This window comes from Fundulus heteroclitus, chromosome 1 (assembly GCF_011125445.2).
Source record: "Fundulus heteroclitus isolate FHET01 chromosome 1, MU-UCD_Fhet_4.1, whole genome shotgun sequence".
Taxonomy (NCBI): domain Eukaryota; kingdom Metazoa; phylum Chordata; class Actinopteri; order Cyprinodontiformes; family Fundulidae; genus Fundulus; species Fundulus heteroclitus.
In genome coordinates this window covers 19867403-19893672 of record NC_046361.1, presented here as the reverse complement: position 1 = coordinate 19893672, position 26270 = coordinate 19867403, and the positions used below count along the sequence as shown (strand labels likewise).

The window sequence follows — 26270 nt, the reverse complement described above, 5'->3', positions numbered from 1 at the left end:
TGGTACATAGACATACTGTGGTACCCAATTTAAACTGATTTTCCAAGTATAAACCTAGCAAAGTCCTACATAAGGTGTCTCATTGGTTTTGGCAATACAATTTGTGTTTAATCAAACTAAGTGGGTCCAACATAAGTGACTGAGGCCCACTCAGTACCCATTTAGCTTGAGCAAAATCTATTTGGGGGCCCACATTCATATATTGGCTCGGCTTTTAACGTCGATTGCTAACTAGAACTACGTAAGAAACTCTGACAGGAAAGGAAAGCTAAGATTTCCCAGCAGTTTGTCCAACAAAAGAAGAAGTATTTTCTGTTTTCTACATTTCTTATAGACAATCATCACTTCACCATAAACTACAACAAAAATAAATGGTAAAAGAACTGAAACAAACAAGAAAACGTATTTATATATTCATATATAATAATACATGGATTTATGGCATCAAATATCCTTTGAAATACCTGAATTACATTCAATGTTACTCTTTGTAGAATATTCAAGTTTCTCTGCTGAGGTACAAGCCCAGCCGCAGTGGGTTTTTCACCAGACTGTCACGGTCCTCCTCACTCCTTTGTCTCACTCTCTTCTCTAAGACCCTAAGATTACATACATTCTTTATTTCATATTTCTGAGGTAAAGAAATTCTTCCTGAGCATTTCAAACAATATTACATAATACAAGAAAAAAAAAGGAGGAAAGGAGGCTGGAAAAAAAACAAAATGTGGGACAGGCTGAATGGCGCAGGTGTTGCTCTGCAGGTGGGAAACTGAATCTGATGTGGAATGTGAATCGTGAAGTAGGTTTCGAGTTACTTGTACTATAATGTAGGCACAGCACAGTTGGTGAGTAGATGGGGATACATAAGAAATGATTCTGCAAAAAAAAATAAAATAAAAAGAAACACATTCCACCTAAACAACTGTATTCAAGGACAAAGCTTCACTTATTCTGCACTTGTTTCCTCAGAGAAGATTATTGTATCCTAGTTTGGTAAAAAGCTATTGTGAATATCAACATGCTGTGATCTTTACTTTCTTAAGACCTGTCCGTTTTAAGAAATTATCAGTGCTTTTTTTTATTTATGTATTTGGTTTGCCAAGTTTTTGGTAAAAAAAGAAAAGTTGCTGAAGTGTTGCTGATCCCAAGCCCTTTGCACATCAATCCTATGACCACATCGACTTGTACGATAACATGGAAGTGGATTGGTAATAAATAGGATCCTGAGAGTAGCAGCCAAAGGGCAGATTTTCCAAACCCTGATTATCCATAATCTTGGACCACATCGCCTAGCAACAAATAAATGATTTTGTCCTGGACCAAGGCTAATCAGGATCTCGGAGAGTATCCAAATACCTCTCTGATTTTCCCAGTTGACCAAATGACTAAAACCTGTTCACCTCACTTTTTCTTTGGGAAAACATCAATTATTGTCGATGTTCTGGGCAAAACAAACAGTACACCATGTCAGGTTCCTGCAAGTGAAATAACTTTACCAGCGCTACCCCTACAGTCGAGATTCTCTGGCTCTTTTGGCTGCATAATCAGTAATTAGGAAACAACAAAATATCCCCAAGGCTTTAAATGCCAAAGCAAAAACAGGGTCGTAGTGCAGTCCGAGTACAGTGACTAGCTGCTTTCTCAGTGGCTATACATCTTGCTCCACTCTATACAAGTGTCCAGTTCCTTTGTGGTGGTGTGTGGGCGCACCTTGCAAAAGGCATTCTCAAAATCTGTAAAGTTCGGGGGTTTGGGGGACGTGGCGAGGCTGTGCATGGCTCCAGGCGGGGAAGATGCTGAGGAGAGCACTTGCTGGCTAAGCTGCAGCAGCTCCCACACTGAGAAGCCCTCGGTGCGCTGCAGCACGGCGCTCAGCTCCCTCTCGCTCAGGTTGCAGCCCTGGGGCGTCAGCGCCTGCAGCAGCACATGCTGTCGGGTCCCCATGTCTGGGAGGGCGACGTAATACTTCTTGGCAAAGCTCCGGTGAACCGAGTCCTGCAAGAGATCCGGCCTTCCGGTGGCGCATACAAGAATAACCAAACCTGTGGACCCCGCCCGGGCTTTCTCCAGGGATGTAAGCAGTATCTGCCTCAGCCCCTCCTCCTCCTCCATCGCCTCCACCTGACTGAGAAGTATCACCGCGGGTTGCCGTGCCCCTGCCACCTGCAGCAGAGACCCCAGAATGTGTTCTGCCTCGAGCTTCCCTTTAGATGCCAGCATAGGTCCGCTTACACGGTAGAAGGAGGCCCCTATCTGTGAGGCCAAAGACCGACATAGTGTCGTCTTACCCCCTCCTCTGGGACCAAACAACAGGACGGTTCTTGGTGGTCGCACCACTGGACTGGGCCTTAACACGGGCCAAAGCAAGTCCTCTTCCAGGGCAGCCTTTACATGAGTGAGCCCGAACAGTTCGGTCCAGAGAAGTGCCGGGCTGCAGTCAAACAACTCTCCATTGATAAGCTCCAGCAGTCGGGGGTCTGGGCTCTTCATAGCTTCAACAGGTGCAGTACATAATGGAGGACGTTTGAGTGGCTGGGGTCGTTGCTGCTGCTGGGTGAAGCCCTGCTCCGTCACTCCATTCTCCCCCGTCATGCCTGCAGGAGGACTGTACTCTCCTCCAGCTCCAAACTGAGGAGACACCAGGGGCTGGGAGGAGGAGGACTTGCTGGGCTTGAAGGTTTGAGGGTCTGTGCTGCCTGAACTGCTAAATCCATTTCCTCTGCACTCTGTTTTGTCATTCACTCCAAAAGGAGAGGTTCCTCCAGCCTTCAGGGTCTCATAGCTGTATTTTCTGTATCGTGACCTGTCCCCGCTGTCATCCTCCTCCACTCCCATTTCAAATGCCTTTCTTTTTAATGTCACTCCAGGCTCAGATGCTCCAAGGTTGGAGCTCTGGTAGCTGTATGTGCCTCCGACCACTGTAGGCCTAGAGGGGATGGGGGTAGGAGCCGGTAGACCCGAGGGGAGGTATGTCGTGGAAGGATGACTGTAGCTGGGTGCAAGGGTAGTCTGGGGTGGGTATGTGCTGGGTGGGTAGTTATAAACCGGCGTGTTCGGACTGTAGCTGGGCACCAGAGTAGGGGTGGGTTGCAGAGTATGAAGGGAGGTGGGGGGAAGTGTTGCACTGGGCTGAGGACAGAACCCTGAGGAAAGGTAGGTGCCGTTGTAGCTAGGGGGATACTCGCCTGAACCGCTGCAGGAGCTGCTGCCACTGTAGGCAGAGTCTGACAGATTACTGTTGACTACCGACACGCTGCTCACCCCAGGGGGGCCCGCAGACGTGGAGGTCTTGGAGCTTGGAAGACTCTCATGGCCTCCAGGAGCAACCAAAGGATAAGAGGCATCAGTGTTGTGTGTCAGTGGCCATGGTTCCAGCTCTGTCTTCTGGCCATTAAGGCCCCCAAAAGCCCCCGGCTCTGGGTACGTTCCTACAGTAGGAGGACGCTCGTACGGTGAGTCTAGCACACCTGCGTACTTCTCAGCATAGCGCTTCAGGAGGTTTGAGGCTGTGAGGGCAGAGATGTCGTCGTTGGCCCAGGCGTAGTTGTAGGAGCTGCGTCCGCGGCTGGAGTAGAACTCTGCCTTGTGGGCTGGAGAGGAGGTGGTGGAGGTGACGTCCAGGTGCTGCTCAGGCCACTGGCTAAGGGGCTGGGCATGCTCTGGGTTCCAGTGCATCTTTAACAGGCCTGACAAGACAAACACAAAGGGACATAAAATTACTTTATATACAAATATGTCAAAATATGTAGACTGATTGTAGACTGATGTTTCTGGAGCAACTGTATTTTCATTTATCTTGAAAAAAAAGTTATGAAGCATAGTTTTACTTAATTATAGTTGGTTATGGTTAATTAATGATTTACATAATGTCTCTTTCTTAAATCAAAGCTATACTTTAAAGGAATTATGTAATATGTTTCCTACACTTTTTAATGTCATAGAAAGTATTATTTTCAAGATTCAAACGTTCATTTTAGATGGTTTTTGGATGGATGGATGGATGGATGGATGGATGGATGGATGGATGGATGGATGGATGGATGGATGGATGGATGGATGGATGGATGGATGGATGGATGGATGGATGGATGGATCTTTTGGACAACAGAAGATTGAAGTCTTGAAAACACAAATATTGTTTTCCACTCTATTTTCTTATTCCATATTTATCCAGATCTGGAAAATTCTGTCGCACTCTCCAGACTGCACCAGAAGCCACAAACATATTTTCAAAATAAAGGCGGTTCTGAAGATATAACAGGATGAAATTGTCCACTTAATCAAACGCTACGTGAATTATTTGATATCAAATATTTTATTCTTAACCTTTGCCTTTTAAATGATCTGTACCCTGCACTCTAGCTAATGAATATTTTTTTGAACATTTTACTTATTGTGTTTCCATTCTTCAATTCAGCAAATGTTTTAGGGAGGCATTAAGATGTTTTGGTGAAGTCATTAAGAAATTACAACCAAGTTACTTCATAAATGAGGATTTTACTCTTTTTTTGTAGTGTCAGAGACTGATGTCTGAAGTTTAGGCTTGCAATGGACAGAACGCCAAAACACGTTATCGTTATTCAGTTAGGTATTCATTCATTGTAAGTCATATCATCAATGCAACATTCACCAACATTATTGCATGTTCTGGTGATATCATGCAGCCCTCTTGATCAGAATCTCCAAAGTTGGATCTTTTTCCAACCAGCATATAAACAAAAACCTAAGCTTTAATGTGTTCTTTGAACGCCCTTCAATGTAAACGCTGCTACTAATGAAAGAAAACTCCAACTCAACTATTTTTAATATCAATGCAGTGTTTAGAATTGCAATCAGAGAAAGCAAAAAATGTAGGAAGTTATTTAAGAGGAACCTACATCTTCTATGAATTGTCTTGTCATTGAAATTGGCTATTAAAAAATTTACTTGCCTTGCCTTTGGAGGCAAACTGGTAGTTTTCAGTCCAACTCTTTCAGATGTAGAGTCAATAACACAGAAAGTCAATTCATACCTTTATTAAGGTGCTTTGCATTATAGGTCCTTTTGTCAAAGTGAGTTAGCCCGGAGCCAACCTAACCAGACACCGGGCAGGCTGAACATGTTACAGCAACCTTTATCTGTTTTATCCTGTTGAGCTTTCAACCTCTATCTTTTAGGAAAGCTGCTGGATTTGGAAATGTTTCGTAAAGGAAAGAAAAAGATCTACATTCTCTAGGAAGCGCACAGAGATGTTTACAGTAAGTAATGCTGACCACGTTAACTGTGCAAGTAGGCTGTATGAGACATTGTAAAAATGGGACAAAAACCTGTGTTGATCCTTTACAATACCCATATTATAACATACTGCAAACAACTGCAATTGCATTTTTCCTTTTATTTTGCAGCCCTACTCTGCACTAAACATAAATAATTAATTACTGCTAGTGGCAAGAGGGCGGGAAAAAAAATATTTCTGTTGCCATTGATTATAGTTTTTGAACAAAAATAAGAACCAGCAGGTCATGTTGGAAATCATCTGCAGATCTCTGATTGGTGCATCTCTGCTTTCTTTGATTTTTGTGTGTAAAGTCACAATGTGTAATGTGATGAAAGCGCCCTCCTGTCCGAATAGCTATTGTCAAGAAGTGAACTTCCTCAGGAAAGGCATCTTTTTCTCAGTGCCGACAGAACAGTGTCAGATTTCCTAAAAAGGGAGGGGAAGCTGTATGGGGGGGGGGGGGCACAGGAAAACATGGAAAGCAGCAGAAAGAAAGAGTGAAAGCAAATCAGTGGGATGCATGTGTTGTTTTGTAGTTTCCCAGCTTATGTTGGCGTAGCGATAAGACCCCTCCACTGTTCACCCTACTAGTAGCATCTGCAGGTCTCCCAGAGGAGCCATTGTTATCTCCCTGTGCATGTTGCTGTGAATGCCTGCTCTCTCCGCCCCACACCCCCAGCTACCACCCACGGATCCACCCACCCACCGTACACCAGTTCTTAGAATGGCTTGCTGGACACAAGGAGGGAAGGAAAAGGAGGGTGTGTGCGTGTGTGTGTGTGTGTGTTTGGGGGGGGGGGGGGGGGGGACAGTGGTTAAGAGAGAGTGAGAAAGAAAAAGGGGGTGTACTGGAAGTGCAGCACAGTGAGCTATTCATCAGCACAGGCTCCTGTGGGAACATTGGGAAGTGGGAACGAATGTTCCTCTGGCTGACTTCAGCGAAGACTAAGCAGATTGGAGAAAACAAATAAATAATGCTCTATAAATAATCTTTCTCACTCCCCTTTGTTAACTCTTTCTAAAAACACAAACAAACGGTAAATTAAAAACCGCCTTCAAAATGCTCGATGCATGTGCTAATAATACTATATCACCCGCATTAGACTTAGGCTAGGTTAGCCCTGCCTCCTGCTCAGGCATTAGCTTGACATTCCACACATAGCTTGGCATTATCGAACTGTCACAATTTACCCCGAGGTGGGAACTACTCCGGCCAGAAACGGCGAGGTAGAAGGGAATATAGCAGAAGCCGTCATTACCGCAGCTCTTTGCCTTTTCCTCCAGCAGCCGCCTGATGATTCATTATTCATGGCTGTCTGTAGGTGTGGAGCCAGGACTCTTATTGCTGTTTAAATCAAATCTCAATAGCCACAGCCCAAGATTCGGCTTCTCCTATCTCGCTGCTAAACTTTGACCTGCGTCTTTCCAAACCGCTCCGTGTGTGTTTTCAGATTACGCCTGTTTATTCAGTCAGATGAGACCAGCGGACCAGATGGCCCTTGGATTATCATGTCCTTCATATTCAAATAGACTGCCTTGAGTTCCCAATGGCCAAACCAGTTCAAGTGCTTTGCTAAGCTTCAGACAACACACACGGTCGCACACCCACTGCAGCAAACTGTGACATTCTCACACAACTTTACTTGCAAAAGACAGACTCGTCCGCACTCAACCACAGTTTTCTTGTGGTCTGACTTGCGGGTCTTTGTCCGGGCCACAGAAGCCATACGTGTCCTGCAGGTCCTTCCCATCTGCAGCCGGACCAGTTTGCAAGCAGCCCCAATAATGGGGCCCGTGTGTGACAAAGATGGATGAGAGCCCAGGGGAGCTAATAAAACCTGCAGCAGGGAGGGAGGGATGGAAGAAGGCAGGGACGGAGGGAGGGAAAGGAGAACGAGTGGACAGCAGGCGTTCCATCCTATCTGAGGGGACTGTAGCAGACATTAGAGGACTCTGTGAGATGGGCTTACTGCTGTCCACTCCATCATCAGTGGAGCACTGATACAGTGTTACAGTGCATACCCCGCCACCCAGCTGATTGTGCTTACAGAGAGGCAAATTCACCGTTATTATTTTTTAAAAGTGCATTATACTGATACTCCGCATCATTCATCTGTGATGAAATCAGCAGCGTTTCAGCGGAGTTTAGCCCTTTCCGTGTAATTAAATGCTGCCTTCTGCTGGATTGTGGTTTTCCGAGCAGTAAAAGTCCGCCATGAACCAAGCAAGCACTAATCTATGGTTCTGCCTAAATCGGAGCCATCACAGAGATTAATTCATTGGAGGGCCGGTAAGAAAGCTAAGATTAGAAGCAGGGAATCAGGACAATGTGCAACGGCAGCAAAATCATTAGACCAACCTCAGTGCAAGCCTAGATGGTGAATTATTTCAGACCAACAAAAAATGGCAATCGTAGAGCTGGTAAAATGTGTAAACATCATGGTTCAAAACGTATTTTTCTGCTGTAGTTCTGGTACATCTGCTTTTCCTGACACAATCATACTAACCCACACATACACATGAGGATTATAGATTTAAAACCTGTACTAGGAGGAGACAGAGAAATTATTCTGAATAAATCTGAATTCAAACTTGAAGCTACTGTGTCCTTCAGTATGAAATATACTTTCATACGGTGAGTACCATTGAGTAAAATTGATTGAATATATAATTCTTTTTGGATTTAACATTGAACATATCTTTCCTATGTTTACTGATGATCTACTTTGGCTGCAAGGAGGCTGATAAGAACCTTCTGTCCATGCATGTGAAACTTCCCACTCTTTGTGTGTATTTTCTTTGCCCCAGGAGAGACAGATGTTCCTCTGCTGACCGCCTTACTGTCTGTGCGGCCATTGTGGTGGACGACCATCCAGCAGACGTGCATGGATCGAACAATCCAGTTGGCCCTGAGACAAAGCCGAAGGGATCCTATTGTCAGGGGCCTGTCTAATTATGGAAATCTTATTAATCTATTCAGGAGCAGTTCACTGACAGCTTTTGTGTCAGCCTGGGATTTATTGAGGGACCTGTGTGAGCTGCATCCTATGGCAGGAGCACGAGATGAAGACAGCGGCGTTGCTCTCTTATACAATTTTATTTTTAGGAGGGTAAAAATGTTATATTAGCACAAATGTGTCCTAACATGCTCAGATCTGTTGTCTATAAAGTCCCCTGAATCTACTGCTTATTGGACAAAACCACAGTAGTTTTTGTTCCATAAAGTAGGTATTACTCCCAACTCTGTTGTGGTTTCTCATAAAAATATTATAGGTTTGAGGTGAAAAGATATCTTGGCATGAAGCCCTTAAATTGGAGGGACCCATAGTGTTTCATTGGCCCCCTGAGGTTGCTTTCTCCTTCTTCGTTCCCGGCGCTTTTATTTTCCGTGCCTCGAGGAACAAAACATACACGGATGCAACAAGCCTTCTGGGACTGTGTGCTATTAAAACGTGCCGATTGTGAAGGGGGCCGCTTGTAAACAGCCGCACTTTGGATCAATTCAATCAGGGTCCACTCGGCTTTGAGCTACACCTCCATCCACTGATAAAAAAAAAACACCGTCTCCACATCATACACCTCTAAAATGAGGCAGGAGTTAGGCAGAGCAAAGCGTGTCAGAATAACAAGATGCAAATTGCAAATACAATCCTTGAAATAGCTGCACAATAATAGTCTGGAAATTCACTAAACTGTTCTAATATTAAGTATACTTTCAATATACATATATTTCAATATATATATATATATATATATATATATATATATATATATATATATATATATATATATATATATATATATATATATATATAAATAGGTGATCAGTTGTTTTGAGAAGGCTGCTTTGAGTATTAATGCAGCTTTTTAGGAGTTCAGCTTGAACAAACATTGCTAAAATAGCCCGTCCTTAATAAAATATTCAACTACAGCGGTGACAATACACAAAGCAAATGCAACAATGGTCAACAACAAAACAGGCCTGATGCACCTTCATCTCTGCATCATTGTCACATGTGAACATGTTTTCTAGTATTTCTTACAATGAAAATAAAAGCGAAAATATTTGAAAATAAACACATAAATACTGCAATGAATGAACCAATTAATAACCCTCATCACGATTATTTTTTTCCTCTGGACAGCATTTTAACAGAGCTTGATTTGAAACGTCAATTACCAAATGTAAACAGTGTCTGCATCGTTATCATACCAAATATAGAAATGCACTGATCAGTTTTGTGGATAATACCAACAGTTATTTTTGATCTACCACCGATTTAGCCCCATTCTGATTTATCTTTAAGAACTATAATATAATAAGATATAGCAACAGCACTCTAATGATTTTTACAGCCTTTCTGTCATGAATTATTTTTGGGAGTGATCACGCTGTCTTGGTTTAACCATTGTTTTAAAACTAAGAGAAAATGACAATGTTGACATAAGAGAATGTTGCCAATTCAAACTGGTTTTAGCAGACTAGTTGAGGTTAGCATAGTTAGCATTTAACTGTCCACAGAAGTCTTAGATTTCCCTGAGAGAATTTAGATTGTTACCTTAACTTTGAGGTTTCCAAAAGGTTGCCGACCTTTCCAAATCTAGGATGTTTCACGACAAAGACTTAAAATTTTAAGCAATAAATGAGCAACTTTGGTGTAAATGTTCAAATGGACGTCATGCTTTCTCTCACTTTCTTGCAACATGAACTTCAGACATGGACGTTTCTTCTTCTGGCTTTACTTCTAAACACCTGACTGACAAAGAAAAAAGGAAGCTATAATAGCTAGTAAGAGTTTTATTACCAGAGAAAACAACTTCCACACTCACAAATATTGTTGCTATTTCAACCTGATAACAGCTAGATTTTAATTCAACCAATAAGTTATATCTGACAGGGAATTAGACAGTCATCTCTCAAGGATTAATAAAACAATCTGCAAGGAGTAGTAGGTTTGGAAAAAAAGTTTTCATCTAAGAATTTATTTAAAATGTGCATGTGAAAAATATTAATACCTTTCTCAAGATTCAATAGAAAAAAATATTTCTTTTTTTCTATTGAGATTAATATTCCTTGAAAGTTTAATATGCCTTGAAACGTGGTGGTAAAGTTAAAAGACAACTTTAAACCTAATTTTTGCTGGGCTTCCTCAGATAGAAAACTTTCAAACCAGTCTGTCTGTATGATGTGATTGAATCGATTACTAGCTACTTTCTTTGTGACCCCTTATTTAAGGGGCATCTGATAGTGTATGTGAAAACTGTTTGGGAATAATGGATTTAAGGAGACATAAGAGCAACTAAGTTAAGTTTTAGCTGTGATGACTGAATCTGTTTTTAGCTTGCATAAAACTACTCAATTAGCAAGTAGAAGAAACTTAAGTTTAATGTTCACAAACAAGTAAGGCAAAACTTTTTAAAACCTCTGTAATCACAAGTTTAACATGCACATAAAGCGCACCCCTGAGCCCATTATTTATATTTCAGTTCTTGATTTGTCATTAGAAGGCCCCTGAGTCCTTTGTTTTCAAGTTCACAGTGATTTATGATACTAATATCAAACAGGACATTCTTTCTGGGCTGTATGCCGTGACATACTGCCAGCCAGTCGTAAAAGCACCAACCTGAGAGGCCAACTGCATTTTACAACATGATTGGGGGAGACAGTAAAAAATTGTCTTAAGGCCGTCTTCCATGCTTGTGCGAAATACACATTTTATCTGCAATATTACCAAACAACTATGTTAAAATCTAAAAATTGTATATATGTTTGACATTAATATCATTCAGTCTGTAATTTGCTAAGCATTTTTACCCAAAAGATAATGAGATATTGTGTGAGGGGCTGCTAAACGACTGCAATAACGAGTGCAAGGTAAGTTCTTGAAACCCTTTTCAAATGACCTGAAGACAGATATAAAACGAGCACTTGTGACAACAGGAATTACCTTATATCACCCATCAATAAGTAAGCAGCGGTGGGGAAAATTATTATAAATCCAAGCATTAGTCTAGGCCTACTAGCGGTCAAAGGAAACACAATCCTTCACTCTCACTCTGCCTCAGTCTGGCTCACATGCTCTCTCTTTCATTGGCTTAAAAAGATGTAATAACAGAAGAGTGCAGGAGATCTGGTGTGGCGTTTTCACACCTGCTGCCCTGAGTTTAAAGACGGACCACGAGTCCTGTCCCTGGAGATAAAAAAAAACCTCTGTCTCCTGCAGTGGCATTGAGGGACGTCCTCTGCGCGTCTCTTCTCCTTCCTATCTCTGCACTTGAGATCTTTGTTTCGTGTCTCACAATGACAGTTGGACTTAGTCTATTTTATGCTTCGACCTCCTCTGGGAATGTTCCAGGCCAGCTGTCAGAGGAGTTTTGTCAGAGCGCGAAGAAACTACCCTTTAATAGGAAGAGCAAAACATGGCAAAGGGCTTGGAAAATTAATTTAATATGAAATTAAAATAAGCTTTGCTGTTATAAATGCAACAAATCTCCATATCAGATTAAGGAGAGAGACATAACAAATAGTTATTGTCACTACAGCTTGTTTGTCTCCGAACTGGGTGAACAAGAACAGCAGCCAAACTACTTGATGGCATTTGTTAACAATTGATTTATTGACAAACACGTTTGGAATTGCTAACGACAATGCAGCGGGAAGGCTAGGTCCCATCTGAGAGAGGGCTCATTTTAACAACACTTTTCTCGGCACTCTCCAAATGCAGAAAGCCTCGGGAATAATTGCTGGATGCGTCACTTCATGCTCGTAATTTTAGAAACAACTCCCCCATCCCCCGAGCCTGCTAACGCACGTCCACAAATGGCAGAAGCCGAGTTCAGCCCACCCACCCCCTATCCGCTCTTCCCTTCAAGAGCAAAAAAAAAAAAAAAAAAACAGGGTCCCTATTTTCTGTGGCTGCAGGCTGTCTTTAGGTCATTGTGTCCACTAATATATCAAAGAACAGCTGTCCTTAAGGCTCTGTGATGACCAATCGGCCCCTCCATCTGTCCTAACCCAACCAATCTCCCACTCTGTGGCTCCATCGTTTCCATCCAATCTCCCTCTGTTGCCGTTCCCTTGTTTTCTCATGGACCCTCTCTGCATCCAGCTCTCAGAGTTGGTGTTTTCTGATTGTGCAAGAACAAACTAGGTAAAGATCAACACACCCTACCGCTGCTCATGCTGCCCTAGCAGAGTTTTGATACTGAACTACAAACACATAATGGCAGTAAAAATATTTCTTGAGTGCATTCATTTACGAACTACCTGTGTTTCTTTGGAAAAACATGTCACACTGTGAAGCTTTGAATTTTTGCTGCCTCAGGAATCCGGCAAAGTTCAGCTATCCAAGTGAGCCTCAACCCCCCCATTCTTCTTAATTGGGTCCTTAATGGGAGCGGAGTTCTTCTTAATGAGCTGATAAACCCCTTGAGAAATAAAGCGCTGGGCCTGTGGACTCACAGAAGCCCAGGTCCCTAAAAACATCTTTTTTCCTCCTGCACTACATGCGGAAAACAACATGCACACACTCACACACTGGAGGCTAATTAGAGCCAATTCACACCCACGCTAATGATCCTTGCTCTTATTCGCACACAGTTTAGCGGGCTGTGTGTTTACTCAAAGACCTCACAGAGCGCTCCACTGCAACACTCATACTACTCTGCCTACAATGGGGATAGATTCTTGCGTGGCCCTCCAGCCAACTCATTGAGGGGCCATAGGATGAGATCAACTGCTCTAAAACTCAGACTTAGTCACGAGGACCAAAGGAAAAACATAAAACTAGAGCGAGAGAGAGAGAGAGAGAGAGAGAGAGAAAAGACAGGGGTCAGTCAGAGGAGAGCAGTAAAAACTGCCAGACTGGACTCTTGTGTGTAGTCATTCTGTGTGCATGTGTGCTGCTTTAAAAGAAAAGGTATCACTCCACCAGCGGGGGCCCCCAGCAACAAGAGTTAGGGCACTCCTGGGTTGGCAGCCTGGGACTGATTTAAGAGTGTGTTTGAAGTGCAGATTACAGATTTTTGCACCAAATCCCTCCAGGAGTATCCATGGCCCCTGGAATCTCTCTCAGGTTTCGTCTCAGGTCCGGCAATAGCAGTTTCACCCAGCTTGAGGTATTCTCGACTGGACCAGGGGCGTGTTGTGTGTACAAGTTGTTGTCATGTGTAACCAAGTGTGCATTCATACTCTATGCACAGAAACAGAAATGTCAGCTACAGGGGAAGTAACAGAAGGAAGCAGGAACGGTCAACACTCCCATAAAGAGGCATTCCAACATGGAGGTGAGAGTCTTCACATGCTCTGCACACATACAAGCTCTTTCTCAATTATGGCTCCAGTCTTTAACTGAGAGCTGCAGCGTCACCAGGAAGCACATGGGTGAGTTTGCGTGTCACTGGTCTGAGAGTAAACAACGCGACTACCTCACACTGCTGTGCGTACCCATGTGAAGCTCCTTTCTGCAAACACACACTAGCAGGGAGTTCAGAAACGACCTCGACAACAGAGCTGCGCTGTACACTGGAACCTACCAAGCAGCCGATCAGAGAAGACCACTGCACCCAGTCATAAAATCAACCTTCTCCACAATGCTTTGGAAGAATCCTAGTAACCAGAGGTGAGCGGTCTGAAGGCAGACTAACCTTTCCTCCATGCATCTGTGACATTCTTAGACCTGCCTTCAAACTAAACCTTCGGTCAAAATGGACCAACAAGGTTTACAATCTCATAGTATGTGGTTGGTGGGAAGCAGAATAAGCATGAATGATCTTGCAATACAAAAATTTTCCTCAGTGGCATCAGAAATGTCAGCCTAATTACACTTATCTGTGTATAATCTGACCCAATCTGTATAATCTGATTGAATTTGACTTTGTAAAGTGCCTTGAGAGTACATGCTTCATGAATTGATGCTATATAAATAAAATTGAATTGAATTGAATTGAATTTAATTGAATTTAATCGAATTGTGTGAACATCCTCCTAAAGCTCTTGTGCTCTTTTTCAGAAAAAAATGTCTACTATACATGTACAGTGTCTACTATAAGGAAGAAATTTAAACACAAAAAACAATTAAACAGCAACAATGAAGCTGTTGTCAACATATTTTCTATTTGGCATTTATGTTATTGTAATGAAAAACATGTTTGGGGTCTAAAATGGTGAAAATAAAGCCGAATTAAAAGGTGTGAAATGAAATTGTGTTGCTGTCTCAGGACAGAGTCTGTCAGTTTTGTTGTTTTTATTTATTTTATATATTTAACGATCTGCTAACCAGGAATGCAACAACATGAAAATGTGTATTATTATTGTTATTGCTGCTATTGCTGTTGTTGTTATTATTATTATAGTATACAAATTAATCATGATATACAAGTTGAAAAAATTATATTGCTAATATTGCTACGAAATATTTAATTATTGGTGCAGTATTAGGTAATACAGTCTATTATAACCGTATTATTATCAACATTACTGCTAAATTTGACCATGTTAAAGTATTTTCTATTTTACTTAGTCACACATTTACTTTTTTTTACCCCTAAACAGTTTTTTTGTTTGCAAAACACAAAAAAAAATATTTTTGTTTGCTTCAAAGACAGATACAAGGGGTGATCTGAGATCAACAACATATAGAAGATTTTTTTCCCAGGGTTTAAGATGACCTGGAATACTTTCCATGCCTTCTGCTTGCCATTTCAACTTTGCCTTTGTTACAATCAAAACTCAATAGATTTTCATAGTGTGACAATAGAATGGATTTAATGATGATCAAATTTTATACCCGTATTACTTATCATCAAATTTGTTCACAACAACGATTGAAACTAGTCATTATCCATACATACTATCTGGGAATGTAATTTCAGTGCTTTATGAGTACCCTAAGTGGTCAGATAATTATAAACTGAATTAATCCAAAGTAGGTCATGCCGTCAGTTTCACTTTCAGCTTCAAGCATCCTGCATGCCAAGATGAGTGAAGCATCTGCATAGCACTGCATGAGATTGAGGAATATAATTTTTTTTCATTGGGTTGTTGCGATATTTGAGTCACAGCTGTGTTCATTCTGAAGCAGTAATATGCATGTGTGGTCTATATGCCAAAAGAGCTCAGACGTTCATTTGTCAACATGGCAAAAAATTGCTTGCCAGCCTAGCTTAGCTAATGATAAAGATGTGTATAATACAGTGTTAAAAGTATAGCGAGGCAACGCTGGAGTGTTAAATGCCTTCAAAAGCCATTGAAAGGAAAGGCAGAAACGCAAAAGCATGACGGGGATATTAGACATGAAACAGGAACGCTTTTCCTAACCAGTAATGTTTCTTGTTAGGTCAGACCTGCCCATGAAAATTTTTACCGTTTTTTTTTTTTCTCTGTGTGGATTATAACAGAGAAAGAGAAAAATGTGCTGAAGGTTCTATGCGAGTTGAAACAGTTTTGAGAGCATATGTCCTTCATTTTTATTTGATTTTTATTAAATTTAAGGAAAAAAGTGCATCAATACAAAGATTGCAAAGAATTGTGGTTTCAAAACAACTAACATTTTCCGTCATGCTGTTTTAAAAACTTTTATTAGTTTTAATAAGTGTGTGACACAAGTGTGTGAGCATAGAGCGATACAGCTTTACCCTTCCCCCACATGTTTCTGTTTCTGCACACTGCCGTGAAGCAGGCTAAATGGCTAGTACACTTTCCCTTTGCTTAAAAGCTCAACTATTTAGCAGGTGTTTATTGTATATTTCATATTGGTTCTATGAATCCAAATGTCAGTAATTAATAAATGTTATAGGTAACATTATTAACAGCAGTAGGGATAACTGTAGCTTTTCTTTTTTTAATAATGGAAATTAGATTGTGTTATACAGTTCTGTTTTTACATTTGACCATGAGAGTCTGCTACCACCTATGTCTACTGCTGGTCGACATGTTTGTAAGCTGAAAATGGTGGGAGCGCTTCATTTTTTATTAACTTCATAACCAGAACAAAAATCATTCCAAAAAGAGTAAAAAACAAAACAAAAATCAAAACGTTTAGCCCACTGATCATCTGAGATGTATCGACATGTTTTTGAAATTCCAATGATGGTAATGCTGGCCGAATCCAACTTCAAGCAGGTTGAGCAGTGTGTCTCTATGAGAATACCTGCCAAGCATCTGCTTATGATGCTTTAATCGAGTATTTTTAAATTCACGTGCCCACACATCTTCCTACGCTCCCACTCCAACTCATTTTTACATGTCAGTGGAACAAACCAAAGTTTCTACCATCAATTTTAAAGTAATACTTTTTAAATGAACCATTCTGTTTGATTTCTCCCTCCTTTTTTGTAACTGTCATGCCAATAATGGTCCATTGAGGCGAGTTAAAGAGCTGGGAAAAAGGGGCTCTTGAGGATGAGGCCACAGAGGCAGGCCCCTGCTGGCCACCAAACAATGCTGTTTTGGAGAGCCCGAGCACTGGACTCCTAAGAGGCCCGTAGTGAGGGTGCCCACGAGGGAGCGGTGGCACTGGATACGTCAGTTAATAGGTCAGTGTTGTGGGAAGAAAAAGGAAATAACGAGAGGGAGAGCAGTAGGAAGTGTGTGCAGGGGTAAGTCCTGCGTTGCTGTATTGGTACAATTACACTTGCCTAGCTAAGGGGTTTCTGCACCATGATTCCTCCATTCTCCCTCTGTTCCTTGTCTGTGCCACAGCTGTTTTCTACCGCCAGCTGATGAAACATTCAGTGCTCAAGGTTTAACGTTTCCACTCTGCGTGTCAAAGAAAAGTCCATTCTCTGCGCCAAGGCCGACTTTTAGCCACCGGTGCATCTCTCCCTCTGTTTGCACATGTGTCCACGCCCACTTTATTTTTTGCACCGAGACCTCATTGATTTAGGCAAAGTCCAACTGAGTTAAGCGTGCATTTGTGGTGTGTAGTTTAGAGAGGAGAAAAAAAAGGATGTTCTACTCACTATAAGGGACAATAGGACTCAGCATTCTGTGGAGCTGGTCTCAGTGAGGAGGAATGCTGTTTCATGAATGCCAGCTAAGGTTAGCGCCGGTCCGGCTGTGGTGCATCACTGGCATGAGAGCTCGCCGACAACAGAACAACCCTGAAAGACAGGAAAAAAAAGAGGAAATAGTAATAAATGAGACAGCTTGTGGCTTCTGCAAAAATGCTTTAACAAAATGTTAGCCAACACTGTCAGACGAGTCCAAACAAACAGAACCAGAGGACGATAGAGTTACGGACCAACCTGAGAGCCACATCGGTGTAACAAAACCAGAATTCACACTCTGCCCCAGTCACTCACACACACGGCCAGCCAAATTCAGACACACAAGGGCATTCATTACATGCAGGCATTAAGCTGATTGTGGAGCTGTGTCCAGCCTCTAAAGAGGGTTTTCTAAATCTGCCTCACAAAAAGACTCATGCATACCATTGCTCCGTGCGCTGGGGCAATAAAGACCGCATTCTTGGGACAACAAATACTTTTGGAGCTCCATACGCCAAATGCAGACAAAAGATATTTCCTTTCAAGATGCACGTATCAACCGATCTGATAAATAATAGATCCTGGATTAGGTTTTATGACAAGGGGAGATCATACCTTTTAGAAATGGAGAAAAAACACACTTTAGCCGAGTTTAAATACTATATCAGCATATATTGTAGGAAATCTCTTTTTTTTATCGTTCTAATAAAGGATAGATTAAAGAAAAACTTAATCTTTCTGTTTTAATCGCTTCATTCTTGTATAAATAAGAGGATTGAAAATGCTTGCTTACTTATTTTTTACAGTAAAATGGTGTATTTTCACATAGAAAATTAAAGTGATTGAAACATTTCTAAATTTTAACTTAATATAATATGCTTTAATATGCACACAATTTATTCCCTATATTTACACGTAACTTTCTCAGACCACAATAATGCACGTCAAAATATGATTACTGCTACAGTTGCAGAGATACCCTGCTTAAAACAACAAGAAAGGCATTTATTTACATTCCCTCATTCACATGAAGGAGATATTACGCAATGACCCCCCGGCTGGTCTCTGGAAGCCAACAGGCTTCACTCCAGCAACAACCACCCCCTCCACTTTAAACTGACAGCCAACTTTTACCACTTGCAGCCCAGAATAACAGTAAACGCCGCAGCGACAAACCACAGCTCCCACTTCAAACAAACAGAGACTGTTTGCAGGAAAGAGATTCCGTTTGCAGGGGAGGAGGAGAAACATCTATTGGTCAGTGGCCGAAGAGAGAGGCTTGATTCAAGTCAAACAGCAGGGAGAGCAGCTGGCCGTGACAGCAGATCGACACAGAGATGCAGAGAAGACAAGCGGCCTTACCTATTCATGCCTGCATGTCCTCCATCAGATGTGAAAGCACTAGGATAATCCCTGGAGCTGACCGGACTGTGTGTGTGCACTGCTATGCTTTTTTCCACATATGGGACACAACTCTGCTCTTTTCCTCCCTCCCTATCTCTCTCTCTCTCTCTCCCTCTCTCTCTCTCTCTCTCCTTCTCTCTCTGGCCAGTGACAACAGAGGTAGCACTTAGCTCCCATCCCCCATGGATCTCCCATCCCCCACCCCTCCTTCTCTCTCTTTATGCTAAAAGTATTTAAGTAGGAAGAGGGAGAGAATGAGGGAAGGGCAGCATGGAGGGTGTGTACTGACCAATCATTCTCAGAAGGAAAGAGAAGAGGCCACTCATACCCTGAAGCCTCTGCTCAGCGGACAGTGGACAAGTTTTTGGGTTGGTAGTGCAGGTTGGGTTTTGGCCAAAGGATTAGACTGAAATATAAGCACTGAACAGATCTTGGTGGGAACTTTTACTTTTTCTCTGCCAGACTAGAACTAAATCAAATTATTAAAGAAAGTTGGAAAGCAATTGCCGTGCTAGACAAATTACCCACAATGTCTCATCACTATTTGGTTAATGTTGTTAGTCAGCCCAGCACTGTTAAAGATGTGTTGAAAAATTCCACCCTCTTTAGGTAACACAATAAGAGACGGAAAAACAAGAAAATGTGGTTTGGCTAGCCGGAGGCAAATTGTGCAGATTACCGGCTCCTTGAAACAAATAAGGACCTGTCACGTATTTTAGTGTAGAAGGATCCAACTGCTAGCAGGAAGTGCACATGAAAAGCAAACTTACAAAAAACTAGAAATATCATGAAGGAGAAAATATGTGGAAAAAAGTTGGTCAAGAGAGTCCAGCAATGAATGGTTAAAACAGGGAGTGGCAACAGGGGAGACTGATTGAAAGTAGAGCAGCTGTAGGTGAGCGTCAACTGAGGGAGGTCGGTGGAGAAATGACAAATCACAAGACGAACACAGGGCTCAGGTAAACAACCAAAAGACCAAGGAAAAGATGCACAAGAGCAATAAGAACACCAACATAAAACAGCAGTAAAATCAAAAGTTCTTTAACTCATGACACGACCAGAACAAAAGACTTACACTCCGTCAGGTTGTGTTCAAATAACAGGGGCAAATTGCTAGACAGCTCAAACATCTAGCTGCTAGAACGCTCTGACAGTAAACACCAGATCAGATCAAATCAGAATCAAACCAGCAGTTTGTAAATTTGTGTCTGGTGCATTTTTGTTTAAAACTAGCTTGCTCTTCAATTCAATTCAATTCAATTTTATTTATATAGCGCCAATTCATGAAACATGTCATCTCAAGGCACTTTACAAAGTCAAATTCAATCAGATTATACAGATTGGTCAAATATTTCCTATATAAGGGAACCAGTTGATTGATTCAAAGTCCCGACAAGCAGCATTCACTCCTGGAGAAGCGTAGAACCACAGGGAGAGTCATCTGCATTGTCCATTGCTTTGCAGCAATCCCTCATACCGAGCAAGCATGAAGCGACAGTGGAAGGAAAACTCCCCGTTAACGGGAAGGAAAACCTCCATCAGAACCGGGCTCAGTATGAACGGTCATCTGCCTGGACCGACTGGAGGTTAGAGAAAACAGAGCAGAGACACAACAAGAGAGACAAAAAAGCACAGAAACACACATTGATCCAGTAATCTGTTCTTCATTAGATGGTAATAGCCGGTGATCTGTCTTCTCTGGATGATGTCACAGCTAACAGAACGCCAGACCAGGTGTACCTACTATGAAGAAAAAAGAGAGAGAACAAAAAGTTAAAAGCTGAAATGACGACAAACAATGCAAATTGGAGAACAGTAGGAGTACTCAGCACAGTGAGAAAAATAGGCCCTGATGTCCTCCAGTAGCCCAAGCCTATAGCAGCATAACTATAGAGGTAGCTCAGGGTAACATGAGCCACTCTAACTATAAGCTTTGTCAAAAAGGAAAGTTTTAAGCCTAGTCCTAAAAGTAGACACGGTGCCTGCCTCATGGACCAAAACTGGGAGTCATTCAGTGAAGTAACTTGAGGTGGGTAGAATAGCCAGAAATTGTACTCAAGAATAGCGATTATTTCAAAATGATACTATCTAAGTAGAAAAATTACTATGCAACAAAGAAGTAATATTTTTCCAAAAAGCTGGTGAAGATTCTCAGTCATCCAGGTCATGGTCATTCCAAAAAAAAAGTAAAAAAACAAAGCAACTGGACCTGTTTTCCGTAGTTGAAGACGTTTCGCTTCCTCTCCCAGAAGCTTTCTCAATTCAAAAGGTCTGGAGTAATGTGGAGTAACAAGCTTTATACCATTGCCCAACAAAGGCCTTGCAATGGCTTAGATAACATGCAAATTCAAATTCAAATTTCCAAAAAGTGAATCAACTAAAGGCAACTACTACCCTCCTCTGATCAAGATTAATCAGAATCAGAAATACTTTAATAATCCCAGAGGGAAATTGTTGTTTCAGTACAATCGTCATAACAAACAAAACAAACATCACAAACATTTCAGGGGGAGACAATTTACTGAGGCCTTACTGACAAGGTCACCACACGGTGCCCACATGGCGTTGCCATTACTCTGTGAAAAGATAGAGGCCAAAAAAAAAGGAAGGTGGGAGGGAAAAAACATAACTCAAACTTTATCCTATAACAGGATAGAGTTTACGATATCAAGAAAACTCTTGCACAAACAGCACAAATAAGACGAGCAACCCTTCTTGATTTTTAATCTAATAAAGCATCACAAGTATTTATTTTGATGAATTTTTATTAATTTAATAAAAAAAAATCAGAAATGTTAGCAACATTTAAAGACTACGTGAGGAAAATCGCTTTAACCTTCATTGGATTTTAAACAAACCCTTAACAAGGATGCTATTTAGAAACTTGATCTTTACCTGTTTAGTTCTTATAACAAAAATCAGAATTAGTAGGTCAGGCTCAAGGAAAATAGGAAAATAGCATTGTCCTAAAATATGAATGTGGGAGAAATCGCAAGTATAAAAGACTGTTTGGATCCAACATTTGGTAAGTCATATTTTATTTACATTCTCCATGCAGGGGATTCAGTTCTATATTCAGTTAGGTGGACTTTCTTACCCATTGATGTCAAAACCTGAAATAGATTTCAGTGTTGATGGATTATTTGTCTAATGTCCTTCTGTCTCCCTACTATGTGGGTATCCGTGGCTCAGCACTTAAATGGTTTACATCCTATGACAACCAACCCTCTAAAAGTTATGATTAATACATTTGTCTACCTCCAGAGCTCCTCTGTCACATGGGGTGCCACAGGATTCCATTATTGGTCCCCTCCTTTTTTCTTCTCTATCTGCTGCCACGCCGAGCCAATTATAACATGGCCCTACTTGACTTTCCACTGTTATGCAGATGATATTCAGCTTTATCTGTCTTTAAAACCAGGTAACAGTCACATTCAACACCCCTTCGCTGATGTTATCTTTGCAGTAAAACAATGGTCAAACCAAAATGCCCCGTTTTTAAATGAACAAAATACCGAATACATTCTGTTCAGTGAGAATGCCACCGCTGATGTAATTTCTATCTTAGTGACACTGTAAGAAATCATGGGGGGATTTTTGACAAGTGTTTTAAATGTAAGAAGTTGAGTCAACAGTCAAATCAAGCTTTTACCACATTATCTTTTAGTCAAAGTTAAACCTTTCTTAGACTATGCTGATTGTTTGAAGACCTTACATTCTTTTATCATCTTAAGAATTGGTTATTGTAATGTTCTTTATGTAGGTGTCTCTCAGTCGTCTCTCAACTGGCTTTAATTGGTCCGAAATGCAGCTGCATGTCTTTTAATTTTAATTGACACCTCCAAACATGAGCACATCACACACTTTATATCTTCCCTCCACTTGCTGCCTGTCCATTTTATAATAGATTTTATAATTTTATTGTTTGTTTTTAGCACTCTTAAGGATCTGGCCCCAACATACACTACTGATTTATTGGGTTTCTGTGTGCATAGTAAATCCCTGAGGTCACCGTCCAAGTTCTTCCTGAATGTTCTGAGAACTAAATATAAACATCGGGGTGACCAGGCTTTCTCAGTCGCAGCACCCAGACTCTGGAACCAGCTCCTTCTGGATCTCTTCTCAATCACTGAACTGGGCCTTTTTAAATCCAAACAAAACCCTTTAACTCCTATAGCTGTTAATACTCAGTAGTACTGTGGTGTTTTATTCAAGATATCTAATTTTTGTTTATTATTTTGTCTGTTATCTGTTTTATTTGTTACATCTTCTTTTGAATGATTTTTATGATTTTATCCTAAAGCACATTTATTCTATGGTTGGCTATTGTACAAAGCTAGATAGATAAATTAATGAATGTAATTATGCTTCTTCAGGAGTGAATGCTGCTTGTCGGGACTTTGATGCAATCAATTGGGTTCCCTTAATTAGGAAATTTTTGACCAATCTGTATAATCTGATTGACTTTGTAAAGTGCCTTGACATGACATGCTTCATAAATTGGCGCAATATAAATAAATTGAATTGAATTGAATTGTGTGTGCGTGCGTGCGTGCGTGCGCGCGTGCTCTCAGTGTCAATTAAACACTGAATTTCAAGAGTTAAAAATCCCTTCACATACATATACGGAGCAAAGGTGAACAGAAGTTACAAATATTTACCCCGGACAAAGATCTATGGAGTCAAACCTGTCTGACAGTCTGTTTTGCACCTGTCTGTGCGTGTGTACATTTTTAGACTCTGCTTACAAAGTCCACTTCAGTTGGGCCTCAGAAAACCAGTAGACATAAATGTAACTTTGAACAGTGAAGCAATGATGTAGCAGTCAATCAATCAATACCATGGCATGCAAAAAAAAAAACATGACATTTGTCACTGTTTAAATGAAAAGACAAATAAAAGATGGATACAATCAAACACACACACTAATCCCTGTTTCTCTATGAATTGTGAGGCAAACAGTTTGATCCAGTGATGAGTTTTCATAATGTTTAAATGCTGTAGCCTGTCACAAAACATCTTAGTTATTAATCATCCAAAAAAATACAACAAAAACTGATAACAACAAAGAGCGCAAACCTGCATCTGAACTCAACCACCAATCAGAAAGGACTGGATAAACCCGCCCTGAGACAGGTTAGTCGTACCCTACTGATAATGTGTTGTCCTCCTCATAGAAAAAGCTCCACATTTAAAGAGTTAAAATGGTGAGCTCTTTACATAGTATTTTGCTTTTTGATTCCACATGGGGGAAAAATAAACACAATACAGTTTATTTAAAATTATTTAAAAAATTGACTGTTTTTGGCTTTTAACTACGAAAAAAACACTATTACGTTTTCCTTTGCAGTTCCTAAATCAAAACATGATTTAATATTATTACCAACCTTTGCCTCTCCTAATGAAATTTCCTAATCTCAAATTGCCTGCAGCCTTTCAGCGGGGTTCAGGTCTGCAGCATAGCTCAGCCCAATCTTTTCACCAGTTTGGCTCTTTTTAGCTTCACTGGATAATTTTCTTAATGGTGGAACATACTGACCAAGGTCACACAGATCAATTTATAACTATATAAGTGTGAATTGTTTTGGGATAAGAGGTATTTTTGCATGACAATTTTTAAATTGTGAGTTATTACACAAAACAACCCACAGGACCCACAACACCAAGTCATTTGAAATAAAAATTTTAAAATTTGGAGCACATTAATGACTGAATAAATGTTTTTCTAAATCCTACTCTAAAGTGTAAAAGATTTGCAGATGGTTACGGATTCTGTCATTTCTCCTGAATGTTTTCGGTAGGTTACCAGAGTATAAAAGATATTTTCCCCTTAACCTGCAACTAGACTGTGTTTAGAGCATCTGATCAGTTTAGCCCAGTCAGCACACACAAGACATCACCATAACCTCAACCAAGCCCAGGTCTAGGCTACAGGGATTTTTTTAGAGCAATTAGTTTGAATACAGAGCAGATAATCATTAAAATTAGGGCTGGGCATAATGGACCACAATTGTACACTGAATGCCAACATACGATATTTATCTTGATAGATTTTTTTTTCATGAAGTAATTATAAAAAGGCATCTCTAAATCAAATGGTAAATGGCTTGTACTTGTTTAGCGCTTTATTAAGTCTGGCGACTCCAAAGCGCTTTACGCTACAACCACATGTCATGTCATTCACACCCTGACAGTGGTGAGCTATGTTAGTAGCCACAGCTGCCTTGGGGCAGACTGACAAAGCTGAATCAAAGCTTTATCCCAAATTTCTCGGGCACATTTTTTTAACCCACAGCTGTAGATAAATATGAGCAAAAGCTAAAAAATAAAATACTGAAAAGTATAATTGTAACGCAACATAGATCATCTTGATATATAAAAGTGTTGATATTTTTAAAACCTCAATATTTTGCCAAGTTCTAATTAATATTGGTGAAGAATTGGCAAACAGGGAAAGGCAGAGCCACTGAATTTCACTGTGAATCCATTTCTACCACGTGAAGCAGCTGGATTCTCCTAAAAGTCCTCTGCCAATGATGACGTGAATGAAATCTTGCCAGGCTTAAGGCTATGTATTTGAAGCCAAGAATCAGTTTTGTCTGGTCCAATCAAAGGTAGCTGCTGGTGAAGTTGTAAGCCGGACAGCAGCTGTGAGGCAGCTTTTAAAGAGCTTAGCATAGATGCTGCTTAAGCATCAGACCTAAGCATCCCTTTACTTTAAGTAGAACAAAGTACAATATAGATGCTGCTTCTTGGCTGGAAGGACGAAGGCTCAGTGTGGATGGCCAACTGAAATGGCTGATGGTATGACAATGGTTTGTCAAACAAAACTATTGTTTTAAAAAGGTATGACACTTTCTCGTATAAAGAATCAGCGCACTGATGCAAAAACTACAACGACCCTTTCATTTGAACTGGGCAAGTTCATTCATGGTGATTGTGCAGTGATCATTTTGAGAAGATATGTTGCATCCAATCATCTGAGAGTTTGTTGTTTTTTATTAAAAAGAAAAACAGTTGATGGTTCTGTGCATAAAAACAGCTGAAATCATCAGATCTGATTCAAATTATGTTTTTTTAAAAAAAAAACATACATTAACCTATATGGGTTTTGAAATAACAAAGATAGACCTTATTTAGCGGTACAGGTGCCTTGTACCATTCCAGAAACCTGTCGCAGATTTAAATGTAGTATTTGACATAGTTAACCCATACACCAAGGAAATTAAATGATTTCTGCCTCCTTTAACTTCCTTTAAAATGCCCTTGCTATACTTTAACAATTTGTCATATCAACCCATCATCCCATGCCGATGAGTCTTTATCATAACAATGTCCCTATGCAGTATTAGGCTGAAAGGCTTTTTGCTTAAATGTCTTTGAAAATGTGTCAAATTATGTCTTAAATCAAGTTATTCTGCAAACTGATAAATTTGGAAAAGGCATGTCAAAAAATCCAAGAATAGTCCAAACATTAAATAGCGATTAATGAGTTGAACTCTGAAACAAAATTAGAATTATTTTGACAATCATTAAAAATAAAACCCAAGAAATCAGATCTGAAATTATTTTAATTCAACCAAGAAGTTTATTTCAGACACCAAGGGAAATGGGCATCTTT

General features: G+C 40.6%; 1 protein-coding gene across 1 annotated transcript; it reads right to left on the bottom strand.

Moving 5' to 3' along the window:
* Positions 1-384: 384 nt before the first annotated feature.
* On the bottom strand, positions 385-18773 carry si:dkey-157g16.6 (AAA and Vps4_C domain-containing protein). Its single transcript, XM_012866593.3, has 3 exons — positions 18608-18773; positions 17219-17359; positions 385-3686 (listed from the first exon to the last, which is right to left on the bottom strand). Exons 2-3 carry the CDS (start codon positions 17241-17243, stop codon positions 1642-1644), a joined length of 2070 nt encoding a protein of 689 aa, XP_012722047.2. The 5' UTR covers positions 17244-17359; positions 18608-18773; the 3' UTR covers positions 385-1641.
* Between the last annotated feature and the right edge of the window lie 7497 nt (positions 18774-26270).

What these genes read in the sequence shown, in the direction of transcription:
- si:dkey-157g16.6 (XM_012866593.3), bottom strand. Translation starts at nt 17,243, where the DNA reads ATGCTGAGTCCTATTGTCCCTTATA. An exon ending in GAGTCCTATTGTCCCTTATA is followed by an intron (nt 3,687 to 17,218) that starts GTGAGTAGAACA and finishes TTGTCTTGTCAG; the next exon opens with GCCTGTTAAAGATGCACTGG.